At 28.1% G+C, this 16,197-nt stretch overlaps 2 protein-coding genes across 2 annotated transcripts; both read left to right on the top strand.

Moving 5' to 3' along the window:
* The first annotated feature begins 304 nt into the window (after positions 1-304).
* LOC113852403 lies at positions 305-3,873 on the top strand. Its single transcript, XM_027482630.1, has 6 exons — positions 305-887; positions 969-1,037; positions 1,127-1,231; positions 2,565-2,684; positions 3,152-3,241; positions 3,315-3,873. The coding sequence occupies exons 1-6, from the start codon at positions 399-401 to the stop codon at positions 3,429-3,431; spliced, it is 990 nt and encodes a 329-aa protein (XP_027338431.1). The 5' UTR covers positions 305-398; the 3' UTR covers positions 3,432-3,873.
* A 4,573-nt stretch (positions 3,874-8,446) lies between these two features.
* Positions 8,447-10,600, top strand: LOC113852705 (floral homeotic protein PMADS 2-like). Its single transcript, XM_027483050.1, has 7 exons — positions 8,447-8,634; positions 8,815-8,881; positions 9,472-9,533; positions 9,621-9,720; positions 9,809-9,838; positions 10,220-10,264; positions 10,547-10,600. The coding sequence occupies exons 1-7, from the start codon at positions 8,447-8,449 to the stop codon at positions 10,598-10,600; spliced, it is 546 nt and encodes a 181-aa protein (XP_027338851.1).
* Positions 10,601-16,197: the final 5,597 nt, after the last annotated feature.

Here is a 16,197-nt window from a genome sequence, read left to right on the forward strand (position 1 = left end):
CTTACCTGGAGTATTTATTATTAAATCAAATTCTTGATTTAAAGTTGCATAAGATAAAATTAAATTTTTAATTGTTAAACATGATAAAAGCATTAATTTTTCAAAATAAAAAAATGTTGGACATGCAGCTTAAATCAATAGCTTGATTTTATTTAATTATAATTAAAAAGTATAAAATAATTAACATATTTTATCAAAATTGCTTAAAAACCATGATTAAAATAATCAAAACTAAATGAACCAATAAACCATATTTTAGCAATGAAAGACTGGATTTTGTAAAGCCAAGAAGACAGCAGGTACAAAAATTTGATGACACCGGGCACTTTTGCTTCTATCTTATCCTCTTTCAGTTTCAGTTACGAACCATCTCTCTCCTTAAACCCTCAAAACCCACTATGACTACTACCACTGCCTCAACCTTCTTCTTCTTCTCATCTCCCCCATCACCATTCCTCTCTCGCAATTCCCAACCACCACACTCCTTTTTCCCTTTCACACCCAAACCACTCTCCAAAATTTCTCTTCTCACCCATCCTCTCTCTAGGTCTCGCCGTAACCCTTTCCTCACTCGCGCCGATGACGACGACACCGACGCCGCCGGCCCCGACCACTACGATATGGACGAAGATGAAATGGAGGATCTCGACAACAAAAAGGACTTCGACGTCGAGTACGACCCCCTTGTCCCCGCCGCTTCCGTCGACGACGACGACATTGCCATGGTGCGGAGTGAGAGCTTCGTCTCCACGCAGGGTTGGGACTCCGACACCGTCGTCGACTACAAAATCAACGAAGATGAGTTCCACAAGATCAGCTTGCTCGATTGCGATTTCTTCATTCGCAAGCCCCCTGACCCTGACAACGACGTCTATGATTTCAGAGAGGTTCGTAACCCTTCCAATCTGCGTATCTTTATGCTGGTGCTACTGTTCAATTTTTGTTCACTGTTGAATCTTTGTTTGTAGATGTATGTTACTCCTCCAGATACGGATGTTTATTCAATTCCCAAGGTTCTCGCTCCAATGCCTCAGAAGGTGAGTTTCGTTTCAACCAAATTGTTTGTTGTTTTTTTCTCTTTGCATTTACGTATATTGATGATATTTTTTTTTGCACAAATGTGTAGTACATTAGATGCGCGCAAAGTGATTTTGGAAGCTACAATGTGACAGAGCCACCTATTGATGCACCTCGAGATCCCCTCTATAAAACCGAGAGGGAGATCCTGAAGGTATGAGCTACTCTTGTATTTGAGGATTTAGCAATACTCCTTCTGTTTCTTTTTATTCAGTTCACTTAGGAGAATAACACAGATTAGAAATGCCATTAATATATTTGTTTATATTAAAAAAAATATTGTTAACTTCCGAATATTACTTCTACTGTTATTTCCCTCTAATTTATCTTAAGTGGGTAAAGTATCTAAGAATTAGTAGAAATAAAGGCAAAGTTGAAAGAAAGCAGTTATTATTGCCTTGAACTTCTAAACGGATATATAAATAAATTGAAAAAAAATCTTTAAAAAGTTGACAGATAAAAAGAAACGGAGGGATTACGTGAATTATTATGCTTCTTAAAATTCTGTTTGTATACTAAATCTAATGTAAATTGGTGATATGAAATGGATATTTATTAAGGGAAGAGTAAAAGTAGCTGCTTCAATGATTGCGTGTTTTATAATTTGTATCGAGAATTGCGAAATATAACTGAACAATCCTCCCATGGAATCCAGTCAGGCAGCGAGCTTTACTTGAGTTGATTTTTTTCCCACTTATCGGTAAAAGAGGGTGAGATAAAATGAATTAGTCTTGCCTTATGCATGAGCTTGATTCATTACCAGCGAAGTATCTTGCCCCTGGGCCTAGCCGCATTCTGATTGATTAATTGATTTGTTTATTCTAGTTCTTGTTCATAATTATGATTCACTGAAAAAAAGGATCAATAACTAGTATTTGGAAGTATATTTTGACTTATTTTTTTGTGCTTTAGGAATTAGGACAATGGATAATTGCTCTGATAACATTATTTGAGTGAGGTAGTGATTTATTAAGTTTATATAACAGATGGAATGGAACTCAATTGATATGCTTATCTGTTTATGTATCGGATAACTAGGACAGGTATTCTTGACATGTCGCTTTGATTTAAGAGATGACATTCCATATTGTCAGTTGGGTAAAACATTGACATATCTAACTTTATTGCTTTAGGCTAGGTTGTAGGAAATTTAGATGTTATATGAATTGATGAGGCTGGTAAATCTTGTTCTTTTCATCTGTATGCCATCGTGGAGTCTTTATTCCTGCTTCTATTCATAAGTATCTGCTACAAGCTATGAAATTTCTAATCTGGCTTTTGACTGCATGGCAAAAAATTTTGCCCGTCCCTGAGGATGGTAATAATTTCTTACCTCTTTCCCTGTAGGTTTCATAATACAGGGATATTTATTAGAAATTTTTGCCAAGCAGTCCAAGCATTGGAAAAAAGAAATTAACCTAGTTACTGAAAGCATGCCCTTCTTTTGCCAAAGATTTCTCCCTGATCGAACTTCTTTCCTGTTACAGGTGTACTTGACAAAACACTACAAAAATCGGAGGCTGGGTGATCCTGAATTTGTGCTAGATTTTGAAGAGATTTATGTTATTGATTCCAAAACCAAGTCAATTACCAGAGCCAAAGTTTTGGTAAAGAATTGTTTATCAATTCTCAGCTTAGTTGCTTTTGGAATATCTTCTGCCGTTTGTTGCAACTTGTTGCTTTCTAATTTTGAAGAATGTCTCTGAAAACCGGTTGTTGTTTTAATTGTTTCTGGCATTGACCTTACTTTTCATTGCATATGTCTGTCTAAAGAAAAGAAAGGAATCCAACCAAACCTGTAGAATTCTGGTGTATATGTTCGAACTCATTATCTTGATTGAATTTCTTTACATTGCATGGATCTCTCACTCGTAGCTTACAAGTGCTTAAGTAGGGCTTTCTCATAAACAGGGGGGTCCTTTTTTTTCTTCTCTCCCCACATCCTCACTCCTATCCCGGCCTATCTTAGTTAGGCAGGCATTATTAATTAATATGGATAATTGTTAGTTAATCTTGATTCTTGAGTTGTCCAAAATGTTAATATTTACACTAATCATCAATATGCTTTCTACAGGTAACAGCTCCTGGAGGGAGAACTAGAGATAGAACGAGCGACTTGCTTGTTATAGCTGATCGTGGGAAGTCCTTCAAAATAATACACACGGTGACTATTTCTTTCCTGAATCATTTGTTATTTATCGTTACATTACACCTCTGATTGGCCATCTTATTTGCAGAGTGAAAGAGACGATCCCACGACTGTCATAGAAAGGGAAGAGTGGGCTAGTAGCAGAGAAGAAATGGAGAGGCATCTTAGAAAGTTAAGAGACTTCAGCATTTCGAATTGGTTTTGATTTTTAAGCTGGTATTTGAAGACTGCTCCATGGGTATGTACAGCATGATGTGGAGATCGAGCTGCGCATGTATACAAGCAATTAGACTTGATCTTTCATTTTTGACATTGTATCCACGTCGCTTGATCGTATGTATATTTTGTTGTAAGTTGTAACTTGTTAAGGATGCGGCTGTTGGAATTAATTAATCCATGAGAGATATCTGCCACTATACTGTGATGACCTACACTTGACCGTTCTCTCTATTTGGATACCTTGGATTTTGCGCCAAACTCTGATCAAACCTATTTGAATGAAGAATATATATTTTTGTTTCTTCTCTGATGCATGTATATGAGTATATCTAATGAACGCATGTAATCACTATTCAATCTTCAAAGCAGTGACTCTAGGGCGTGCATGTTAGATGGGGACATGAGGTGGACGGTATGAAGGTATCTATTAGAGAAGGAAGTGAAAATAGAGAAGGTTGTCCTTTTATTTTTAAAACTAGTAGGGAGATCTGTTCTGATCAGAATTTGGATCCTCTCCATCCAATGCCTTTCCATTTCTTTCTAGCTAAATTCAATCGTTACTCTTATTTAATGAAATCTGAACCATTGAATGTAAATGAATGGCAATGATTTTTGCTGGAGAGATCCTTATAATCATGGGTTTTCTGAACTTAAACATTAAAATCATGTTTTAGCTATTTCAAATATAGTTGGGGTTAGACATTTCATATTTTAAGATGTAAAATGAAAAGGAAAATAAATCTATACAATACTCTTCGTATTAACGGACTCCAATGTCTGTTTTGATCTAACACCGTTAGACACGAGCACTATTTTGCATTATCATTCGTCCCAACAACAGGAATTTGTACTTTTGGATATGGAAACTTAGCAGTGTTAGAAGGTCAACAGTAATTTATAAATCTCTATATAAAACCAAAGTTGTGATTAACATAAAATATATCTTCATGTACAAAAGTACAACTGGTAGCAGCACAGCTGCAGGAGTGTATATAAATTGGTATATTGGGTAATTAGAAAAATACAAACATATTGAAGATCTTTACCTTTTAGAATAAAATTTTGCAACAAAGTTTTATGATCTTGATAAACAATTTTGAGCTTGTTTGTCTTCATGTTGTTAACTCTGTTGGGTTAAACGGAAACCGATAACCAGTTTTAATTGAATTTTAAATGAAGGTTATTATTATTATTTCCTTCTTTCTAGTTGGCGGTGGGCGGTGGTGATGGTACGATGGATGAAGCTTGTTCTTACTTCCCAAAGAAGTAATAACTGTAGTCAAGTGGGTTCATATTATATGCATGCAGTTGTGTGGAAGGTCAAGCAAGCAAGTACTCTCTTCGGTGCTGCTTTCCTCATCCACGATGGCTATCTTGAGCTTCTTAAACTACACTTTCAACCAGGACCCAAAAAAGAAAAAACTAAATTTTGAAAAAATTATGAAATTCAAATTCACAATATCAAACACATCTATGCATGTTAAAAGTGGTAAAAAAAAGTATCGTTTGTTTTTCTTTCACTTTGGTAGGGCAAAAAATTGTTTTTGAAGGTGTGATCTGCAGCTGAGTTTATATTTTCCAACAAATAATTATCAATGAAATAGTTTCATTTGAAAACAATACAAAATTCCATCTAAAAGGCTCTAACTCTAATACTCAACAGTGTAAATGGAGAAAGTGGACCTAACTAGTATATCTCTCTCCAGCTACTTCAGTTCCATTTTAGGGTCTGCCTATGTTTCTAGTTCTTACCATTCCAGGCCTACCCATAAATGAACAGAGGATGGATGACACCCATCATCTAATCTAATATAAAAGATGAAATGCAACTTTGAGACATTGAAATTGTAGCATGCAAAAAGAAAGCAGGGAACATTTCCATTATCCTCAGGTCTCACTGTGGAGGCTACAGTGTAGTAGTCAACTATCTTTGAGTACAATGCGTGATCTCCTAGGCTTCATAGATTAGATGGTGTTAAATCAAAAACTTTACGGGCTTCCTAATATGAACAGCTTTCTGAAATTGACTTGGAATGGTTGAACTTGAAAAATTCGAAAAAAAAAGGCAACAAGACTATATAGTATATGAAATGAAGTATATATAGATTGGCATTAGCTGAAGCCTAGCTGCTCCCTCTTAACATCTCATCAAAATCTCATTTTTATGTGTTTGACTGGCCTTCACAGGTAGACTGGTCACTACACCAAACAAGCAAGACTCCTGTAGCCCCTTCTATTTTGCACTTTTTTTTAATTTAAAATTCCTTTTATTTTTAAATGTTTATTTATTTCGAGATATGTTATACTTATTTTACAGTGTTCAATTTTATTTTTTACATATAATTGGTAAAAGTGCTACCAATTTTTGCTCATTACCCCAAAATCTTTCTATTTTTCAAACATTACACAATCTTTTGTATTTTATAAACATATTTACAACTAAACTTTTATGATGATAAACCTTAAAATTATTACATATTTGGTAGATAACATTAAGAAAATATAAAGAATAAATAGTAAAATAAATGATAACTTTGTATCTTTAAAAAAATAAAAATTACTTTATAATTGTTGCAATAAGGAATTCAATATAAAAATTATTCACATAAACTAATAATACTGAAATGAAAAATTATATTTATATTATTTAATTCTTAAAAATCGATTTTGAAATTTAGTATTATTCTATCTTATTAATAATTTATGTGATTAAGTATTTTTGAAATTTTTGCTTCATTTTTTATTGCAATTATTTTAAAACAATCCATATTATTTTGAAGGTATAAAACTGTAGTTTATTTTATCATTTATTCTCTTATATTCTTCTAATGTGGTTTTAAAATGTGTATCGTTTAAATAATTAGTCATCATTTTAAAACATTTTATGCATGAGATCACGATTTTCTTAAAATATATTTCTATTATTTGTTATGGGTTAGGTCAAGAAAGTTCAAAATTTGAAACCAATTCTTCTATCCCTTCGGTGACCGAATATGCTAGAAGATCCAATACACAATTGAAGGTCCCCTTAAGCACCAAGCATTTATATAGCCTTGGGCACAAAAGTTTCAATTATTTATTGAAGGAAATCTACTTCAACGCATATAGTCTAGGCCACAAAAGTTTAATATATATGGATAAGAACACACTCTTTAACATTTTAAAAATATATATATTTATAGTTATTAACTAAAATTTATTAAAAATTACAAAATATAAGAAATAAACCTCAAATCATGAGTAAGAAAAAAATATGATTCAAATAATTTTTAATAAATTTTAATTAATAATTAAAAGTGTATTAAAGAGTATGTTTATTTTATGCATGATTTTTATCATAACAAATTTAAAGTTAATTTTATGATGTAATTTGCAAAGACATAATATAATAATGTCTTCATGAAAAGTTTATCATAATACCAATCTTTATATTATAACTATCAACGATTATATAATTACTTTAAATTTTTATTTGTAAACGTAAAACTATAATTTCTGTACTCTCTTTTTGTGGCATGTAATTTCATTACTATTTAGTATTTATTTTTATAATTTTATTTAAATTTTCAATTAAAAAATGATATTTACTAGCTTTAATTGTATAGGATAAACAAAAATATTTGATATAGAGGTGTTGAAGTTTAATATTCAAAAAACGAGTTTCCATAAAAATCCCCTATTACTTAAAAGTTAGTTGAATAATTGAGATTGAGTTTGATATAAATCTGAATAGTAATCTTTTGGAATATCGTGGATGTCAGCATGTTAGCTAGGAACACCCTATTCAATAAGATTTTTCTATGATAGAAGATAAAAAAAAAAAAAAAAAAAAACCTATTTTAATTAATTATTAACATTCGTACGTGAATCTGTTGAAATCATGGTTGTTTCGTCAGTAAAATACTTATTTATGGCCAAATTTAAAATTTGATTGAATTGCCAAAACAAGATTTTTTGTGTATAAATATTATTTTGAAAAAATTGTTATTATATAGGATTCCGTTTCTTTGGTAAATAATAAGACTCGGAATTTGATTGAAGGCACATTTCCTTGTATCAGCATGCAAGATATAGCTTCTTCCTCTTGAGTTTGTCATATCATGCAATCTTCCAGCCGTAGCTAGCTAGTGATTTGAGGGTTGCATAGTTTCTACCAACCACACCTTTCAAATCATAGGTTCCACTCAGTGAATCGCCAACTAATGCTTGCCCAAACTCCAATTCATGATCGTATCTTTGATCTTCCAGTAATTTATTTGAAGGTTAATCTTTGAGCCTTCTCCTTTCCATTATGGTAGGAACATTTTAATTGTTTTTTTTTTTCATACCCTTTTACACATTACTTTAAAGAGCTTTTATTCCTTGCACACAAATGGGAATAATAATTATTTCCTTTCGATTTGATGGTTGAGAGGCCCACAACTAGAGTTACCAATTACCCGTCATTCAAACCCTATAAAGAGCTAATCATAGACACCAATACAAGTTAAACACCAATATTATATCCTTTCAAATTAACCTGCACCAAAACCTTGGTCTACGTATATACACAAACACACCCTAAAATTCCACATACACTTTAACTTGCAATGAAACCCCTTAAAAAATGGGAAAGACCCCAAAAACCATTCCAATTAAATGAGCCATAGAGGTGCCTAAAGAAACCAAGGGTTAAGAAAACGGATCACAAGTTCAAAAGTGATAAATCACAAAGCCAATTTAAATTAAATAAACATGAAATAATTTAAAGCAGTTGAATTGGCTTTGTCACAAACCCCTAAACAAACCCTTCCTTTCTGTGCCACTCAGAAAGTTGTTCATCCACAAACTCATAATGGAATGCTCCGCTATTACTTTTCTTGCTTGCTATATACCCTCTTTAATTTATATCTTCCCACTTCTCCATTCCATTGGCAATTAAGAAACACAAAACATAGAAAAGAAAAGATAAAAAGAGATCAAAAGGAGAAGTGAAGAAGATTGTCAGTAATTGTAAGAGAGATGGGAAGGGGTAAGATTGAGATCAAAAGGATTGAGAACTCAAGCAACAGGCAAGTTACCTACTCAAAGAGGAAGAATGGGATCCTAAAGAAGGCAAAGGAAATTAGTGTTCTATGTGATGCTCAAGTTTCCCTTATCATTTTTGGTGCCTCTGGAAAGATGCATGAATACATCAGTCCCTCCACCACGTAATTAATTAATTGCTTCTTCATTTTCTTATGCTAAACCTTTGTTTTTCACCTTCTAGATTCCTATAGTTTTCTTTCTTTCATAAAAAATAGTTCAAATGCAGGAAAATATATAGTTTTTCTTCTTATCAACAAAACTCACTTCTTTTTTTCTTTCCTTGGATCTTTTTTTTGGTTAAGGTTGATTGACGTCCTAGACAGATACCAAAGAGCCTCTGGGAAGACACTCTGGGACGCTAAGCATGAGGTAGGTTTTTTATATTTGAAAAAAGATATTTATATATACATAAATAAAAAAACTTGAAGCATGCATCTAGTAGTTTGTCATTGATTTGCCTCAAGGAAAATGGAATATAACTGTTTTGCTAAAAATATGTTCAGTCCCAAGAACCGATAATTTCCAAGTAGATCTACATTTGGAACATGTACCCTTGTTGATTAATATACACATAATATTATTCTCCATATCTTATTGATAAAGAAAGGCAAGAGCTAAAAGCACCAGATATGTATGAACGGATCTGGCTATAACACAACATTTACTTGCTTCCTTTTCTTTGCAAAAGTTTCAACAGCTGAATGGATATAAGAGTTCGTAGTTATGGTAGGAACAAAGATGTGATAAAATATCCTCTCCTATATATCTACTTGGTCATGGATCTATCTCTTGATCACACGTTTCTTCACTAACATTAACCAGTTCTAAAAGCAAGATCTAACTGCAGATTCAGTTAAGTGTTTATTTTTTGAGATATTTTTCATCCTTGCCTTTTTTTTCTTTTTTCTTTTTGTGACAAAATATATGTTCGGATTCACAACAATTTTAATTGAACTCAGAACCTGAGCAATGAAATTGATAGGCTCAAAAAAGAGAATGACAGCATGCAAATTGAGTTGAGGTATGTACAAACATTGCACCTTGATGATTGCCCTAGCTATATGTAACCCAACTTCATCTCTCATTTTCTATTACTTGTACATTTCAGGCACTTAAAGGGGGAGGACATTACCTCACTGAATTACAAGGAGCTTATGGCTCTAGAGGAAGCCCTTGATAATGGCCTCAACGGTGTTCGTGATAAAAAGGCAAATTTTTTCAATATTTATCATAACCTTATTATTGGTAACTAAATTTAACAAGTTTCACCTCACAATTTTTTTATTTGTGTCACAGACGGAAGTGCACAGGATGTTCAAGAGAAATGTAAGTAGATTTTTTTTTCTTGGATATATATAATAACATAGTATAAAATACCAGATTGATAATTAGAGGAATCAAGTCAGTATGTTTTAAAAAAATAAAGGTAAACTAAACATTCACTTAAATTTATTTAAAATACATATGATGTGTTTATAAGAGTTTACAAAGATATATATTACAAAAATATTTATAACTCTTATTAGTTTTTTTCAATTTTTTATTTATATATTTTGTTAAAATAAACTCTTTTTAATTTATGTTGATAAATTTTACAAATAATTTTTTATATAATAAAATTTCATTAAATAAAATTTATCTCAATTGTTATCTAAATGCACCATAATAAATAAATAAAAAGGACTGACTCTTGTAATTCCTGGTTAGGGCAAGATTTTGGAGGAGCAAAATAAGGAACTCAATTTCCTTCTGGTAAGTGCCAATATATATTCCGCTATTTCTATCATTTTTTTTATTGATAAAACACAAGTACAAGCCAGTGTAATGATATATTTGTTACCATAATTTGCAAATGCTTAGTTCTTATGTGCCCCAGCTTATCATGATAATAAAGAACCCAGTTTTAGCTTCAATAATTGTATAATTAAAAGATATATAAATATCATATACTGTGGAGGATAGCAATTTACTATTAAACTTAACTATATTTTAATTGTTCTCCCTCTCTCTCTTTCTCTCCAATTTTTTGTACAGCAACAGCATTTGGCATTAGAAGGTGTAGGAAACATGCATGGACAATGGATTTGATCAGATCATAAAGGGATTCAAATGGCATATGCCTCATGCAGCCTAAACAGTTCAAGAAAGAATGTAGACTAGAGGCTGCTGTTTTATAATTAGTTCTGTGTTCTTAAGTCTGAAGTTATGAACTTTTGGCCTTTCTGATGTTGTATTTGTTAAAATTCAGAGTCTCTAAAAATGCCTAAAACTTTTTTATAAAATGATTGAATTTGGATTGCAATGCTGCTCTTAATCAGCGTGTACGTGTCTATCTTGAGTTATTATGCATGCACAAAATGCCGATTAATTTAGAAAAATGTTAACAATATTCTTTAACATATTTTTTTTAAAAATTATTAAATTTTTTTATGCAAGTCTCATTCTTTCTATTTTTAAAATCATTTTTAATTTAATATATATTTCTTATACATTTATCTTTTTAATAAATAATAAAAAAATATATTAAAGAATATATTACTACTATTTATGGCAACACTAAAAGCAATAAATAAAAAGTGCAAAATTTGGTCCTTCAAAATTATAAGAATAAAATCTAGAAATTTGGTCCTTCAAATCTAGAAATTTTATTATTTTATTAGAATTATTCAATACTTCTTTACACCCTGCTTACAAACTATAGATAATTAAATATTAAACAAATAAATTATTCTTTCTCCTTGTAGTTTAGTTCAAATACACTTTATCTCTTGTTTGATGCAAATAAATGAATATACTTGAATTTGAGATTTTTAGGAGGAATAAAATTGAAAAAAAAAAGAGAAAAATAAAATGAAAAGTTTATATTGATGTAATACTAAAGAAAAGTATATGCTTGTTTTAATATCTTTCTCCTATTTGAATAATTTTTTTTATGGTTTCAAAGAAAGAAAAATCACACTTATTCTATTTTTGTAATTATATGGGATTTTTATCTTATAACTATATTGAATTCAATTATAATATCATATTGCAGTAATAAGGGAAAAATTTACATTTTCATTTATAATCATATATTATTATACCAGTGAGAATTACTATTTTTGTAATAATTAAATTAAAAATATATTTTAATGTATTTTAATTAGCTAACAGTGTAAATTACACTGATAATACATTAAAATTAATCTGTACCTTTATTTCCTTATTGCATTTTATATACGATTAAATATGTATCTATTTGCAGTAGTATATGTATCATGAACCTTATATTTCTTGGTATATTTTCTATCCAAAGGTCTGAGTATTAAAAATATTGAAATACAAAACTTATGTCTACTAGGGAAGTGAAGTGGATGAAAATAATGCAATTCTGATGTCTAGGTACGGAGACTAGTGATGAAAATAACTTATCAATTTCAAAATAATATTTTAAAAGCATATATAATTGGCATAAACATAGATAAGTGCCAAGAAATTTTGCGCCCATAGCAGAGATATATCTACCCAAAATTTCCTTAACATGTTGTTGATTCAACTTCGTATAAAAATGTTGAAATTATTTTTTTGTCATTTAACTTTAAAATAAAATTCATTTTTATTCTTTTAACTTTTTTTTTAGTTTATTTTAATTCTTTAACTTTTAAAAAAAATTTAAATAGATTTGTTTTTCTGTTAAAGACCCTAATTGTATTAAAAAAATTTATCGTTTTATGTCACTTGTATTTTTTGTTATTGTTCATTATCTTCTTCCTCAAATTTTCAATATAATTCCTGGCAACTTTTTTTTTTCTCTCTTTTATCTTTATCTTCTTATACTCAAAATTTCATTTTCATTCACAAATCCAAAATTATAAATAATCTAACTTTTTAATACTTATTTTTTTATCTCTGGTAGATCTAAATAGACATTTTTATTTTTTATTTTATTGATTTGTCATACTACTTTAATATCTTAAGCCTTCATTAATAAGAATATTGTGTTCCGGAAGCTTAAAACATAATCTGAAAATAAACACACCTGGAGATAGAAATTGAGTATTTAAAAAGTTGATTTATTTATAGTTTAAGATTTAAGGATTGATACTTAGTGTTAGTGGCCAGAAAATGAAGTTTTGAGTATAAGAAAATGAAGATAAAAGGGAGAAGAAAAAAAAAAGTCATCAGAAATTAGATCAAAGATATAAAAAAAAAATACGATGAACAATAATACACAGTACACGTAGCACAACAATAAAACTTTCTAACAAAGTTATGATATTTAATAGAAAAGGATCTGTTTAAATTTTTTTTAAAAGTTAAAGGTTTAAAATGAATAAAAAAAAGTTAGAGAATAAAAATAAATTTTATCCTAAATTAAAAGATAAAAATAGTAATTTTGTTTTTAAAATAAATATAAATTAAAAAAAATTTAAGATGATGAGTAGCGACTAGAATATGATGGTTCTGATATGTATAGCCCCTGGATAGACAGACGTATAGATTGTTGGAAAATTATTTGACAAACGTTTTGTCCAAAACATATGTATCTAAGCAAATTATGCTCAAGTAAGTCATGTAGAAACATTGTAGGCGGTGAAACTTCATGCTTAACTCAACAATATTCATTAGAATTTCAAATTAAAATCACATATTAAGCTGAAATAATTTCTATTAATTGATTTACATGCTTTGGGTTATTTGATAATTTTACAACATGCTCACATTATTTGACAATTTTATAACAAAATACAGTAGCTATTGATTCATTCTTTTTTTAAGAGTGATTTAGATATACAATTTAATTAAATCGTTATTTAATAATTTTTTAAATAAAAATTCATGTAATAAATTTAACCATCCAATTTATTAAAATTTGCTTGACAAGTCTCACTAAAAATATTGCCAACAAAAACAAAACAATTTGTTCAAATAAAATATTAATTTATCTCAACAGGATATATAGGGTGCCCATTTTTTACAATCCTCTAAAAAATATATACATCTTTTTTCACATGTATCTTTTCATCTCAAGTTTGGGAATCTCTTTATTCTTAGACTATATTTCAAGAAGCCCATCCTCCAAATTATGAAGATCACTTTATGCCACAAAGGATTAATAAATAACTTATGGCTGATTATATGGCTTTAAGCTTTGTGACCAAAATTTGGTTACCTTGCAATGATGTTTATTTAAATAGGAGATTGTTGACAAATTTCGTACTTTGAATCTCACAAGTTAGGTTGTGATTGTGAGTAAAATTCTCTACATACTAGCATCTAGTGATATATTTATTAATAACAATATATAATTAATTTAACAAAATATTATATTAAATGTTAACAATATACTTAAAATATTATATTCATTAGTTATAATATATTTATAAGATGAATAGTTTTTCATGTTCATAAATTTGTCAAAAATATTGTTATCAAAAAAGTATTTTTTATTAATTTAATGTCTATAAGTTATATGCAAAAATATGTACTCAAAAGAATTTATTGTTTTTATTACTGTTCAGAATAAAGTTATTTATAAAACATGAAAAATATTATAATAATTTTTACTTCTTAAAATTTAAGTCTAAATATTATTGTCATTAAATTTTTATGATTAATTTTAAGTCTAAATATGTACTAAAATACACCATTAATAAAACATTTATTAAAAATATGTTAAAGTAAAATTTTTAAATGCATATATAAAATTTTTTATTGTTAATTGTAATTTTATTTTATACATTTATGATATGTTTGGATAAGGAGGAGAATGGAAAGAGGGAATAAAAAATAATAAAAAAGACAGATAATTTATTTATTTATATGAGGAGAGGGATGAGAGATATTTTTTTGAGACTCAAAAAAATAATTATCTAAAATAGAAGAAATTGAGAAAGGAGAGGGAGAAGATAACTCTGCGAGACCTTTAGGTGTTATTATATATTTACTATTTTTAAATTATTTATACAATATAAAAAATTTAAAATATTTTTTATTAAAAAATTGTATTAAAATGAAATTTTTAAGATTATTTTTAATCTATATTATCTTTAATTCGTGGAGAACTATATCTTGCATGCTGATTCAAGGAGAAATGGGCCTTGAATCGAATTCCGAGTCTAATATACATTTATAAAGCATTGCCTGAGTTTATTTTAATTTTAAAAAATAAATTTATATACAAAGTATATAAAATAAAACTATTATATAATATACAAAAAGTATATAAAAAGTGATAAATTTAGATAATAAAAATATAATTTTATGATTTTATTAGAAATACTTAATAACTATTATAAATTTTGATTTTATCACAAATTTATATTATATTTAATATTTTTAATGTAGTATATGTGTATTTTTATATTATGATAAAAACTGATGATGACATTTTTTTATAAGTTATGATTAATAAATAAAATATATCAAATATAAATAAATAAATAAATGCAGATTACTTATTTAATATTCTATTATTATGATAATTACAATGTTATTGAATTATATAGCATATTTATTAACAATACTATTTAATACCAAATTACAGTCAATTTTGCATATAAATATTAATAAATAAAGAAATAATTAAATTTATCATATATATTATTGAATATTAAATTATTAAAATATGAAGAAATAAATTTAAAATCATATTACATTTAATTTTTTAAGTTATGAATAATAATTATAGTATTCTTTTGATCGAATATAATTATTAATGTATATATTATATTTATTAAACATAACATTGAATATTAGTAGATATAAACAAATGAATTTATTATAATATAAGATATCAAAAACATATGTTCGATAGAGATTGTTACTATTAAATTGTTAATGTATATTTAAAATTATAATAAATAAAAAATCTGTATAAATTAACAATTGAATTAAATTTTTATTTAATTTATTAAATTACATGTAATATATAATTATGAATCGTAATATATTGTATAATAAGTATATTTTTGACTGTCATATTAATTCTATAAAATATATATATTGAAAGAAACTTGTTTACTTTTTATTTTAATTTGTATATAAAAAACCACACTCTTACAACCTTTATTTATATGAATCTCATTTTTACAAGAAGATATAGAGTGTGTGTAACCTAAAAAAAATAAAATCATATTTTTTAAATTTTGTGTTGGAGCCGGCAGTATCTGGAGAAATACAGATACAGAATGAAGCTTCAAAAACTATAATTAAATATTCTTAAGAACTTTTTGTTTAAAAATTTTAAAGAAATCAATTTTTTAAAAACTATAAATTTAAATTAATTTATATATTATTTTGTGTGTGTTTATTGTGGTATCTGTAAATTTAAAAAAAGTATTTTATATTTCTTTAAATTAATGGTTGTGATTTTTTTAATATTTTAAAAATAAAATTTTAAAAATAAGATAAAAAAGTATTAACATTTTTTTAACTGAATTAATAATTTTATTATTTATTAATTTAAAATAACGATAAGAATTGTTTCAGGTGTAGCAAATTCTCTCAATCACAAAAATTACTGTAAATTTAATCTTATCTCAATTATGTATAATAATTTTAAAAAACATTTATATAAAAAATATTACGTTTAACTTTAAATCAAACCAACTGAATCTTCAATGTTCGGTAAAAACCGTATCATAATTTTTCGCGTTCGTTAGTACTTCAAATTCATTTGACATTTAAATAATAAATAAACTTGC

The sequence above is a fragment of the Abrus precatorius genome, unplaced genomic scaffold (genome assembly GCF_003935025.1).
Source record: "Abrus precatorius isolate BTA unplaced genomic scaffold, Abrus_2018 Scaffold10, whole genome shotgun sequence".
Classification (NCBI taxonomy): domain Eukaryota; kingdom Viridiplantae; phylum Streptophyta; class Magnoliopsida; order Fabales; family Fabaceae; genus Abrus; species Abrus precatorius.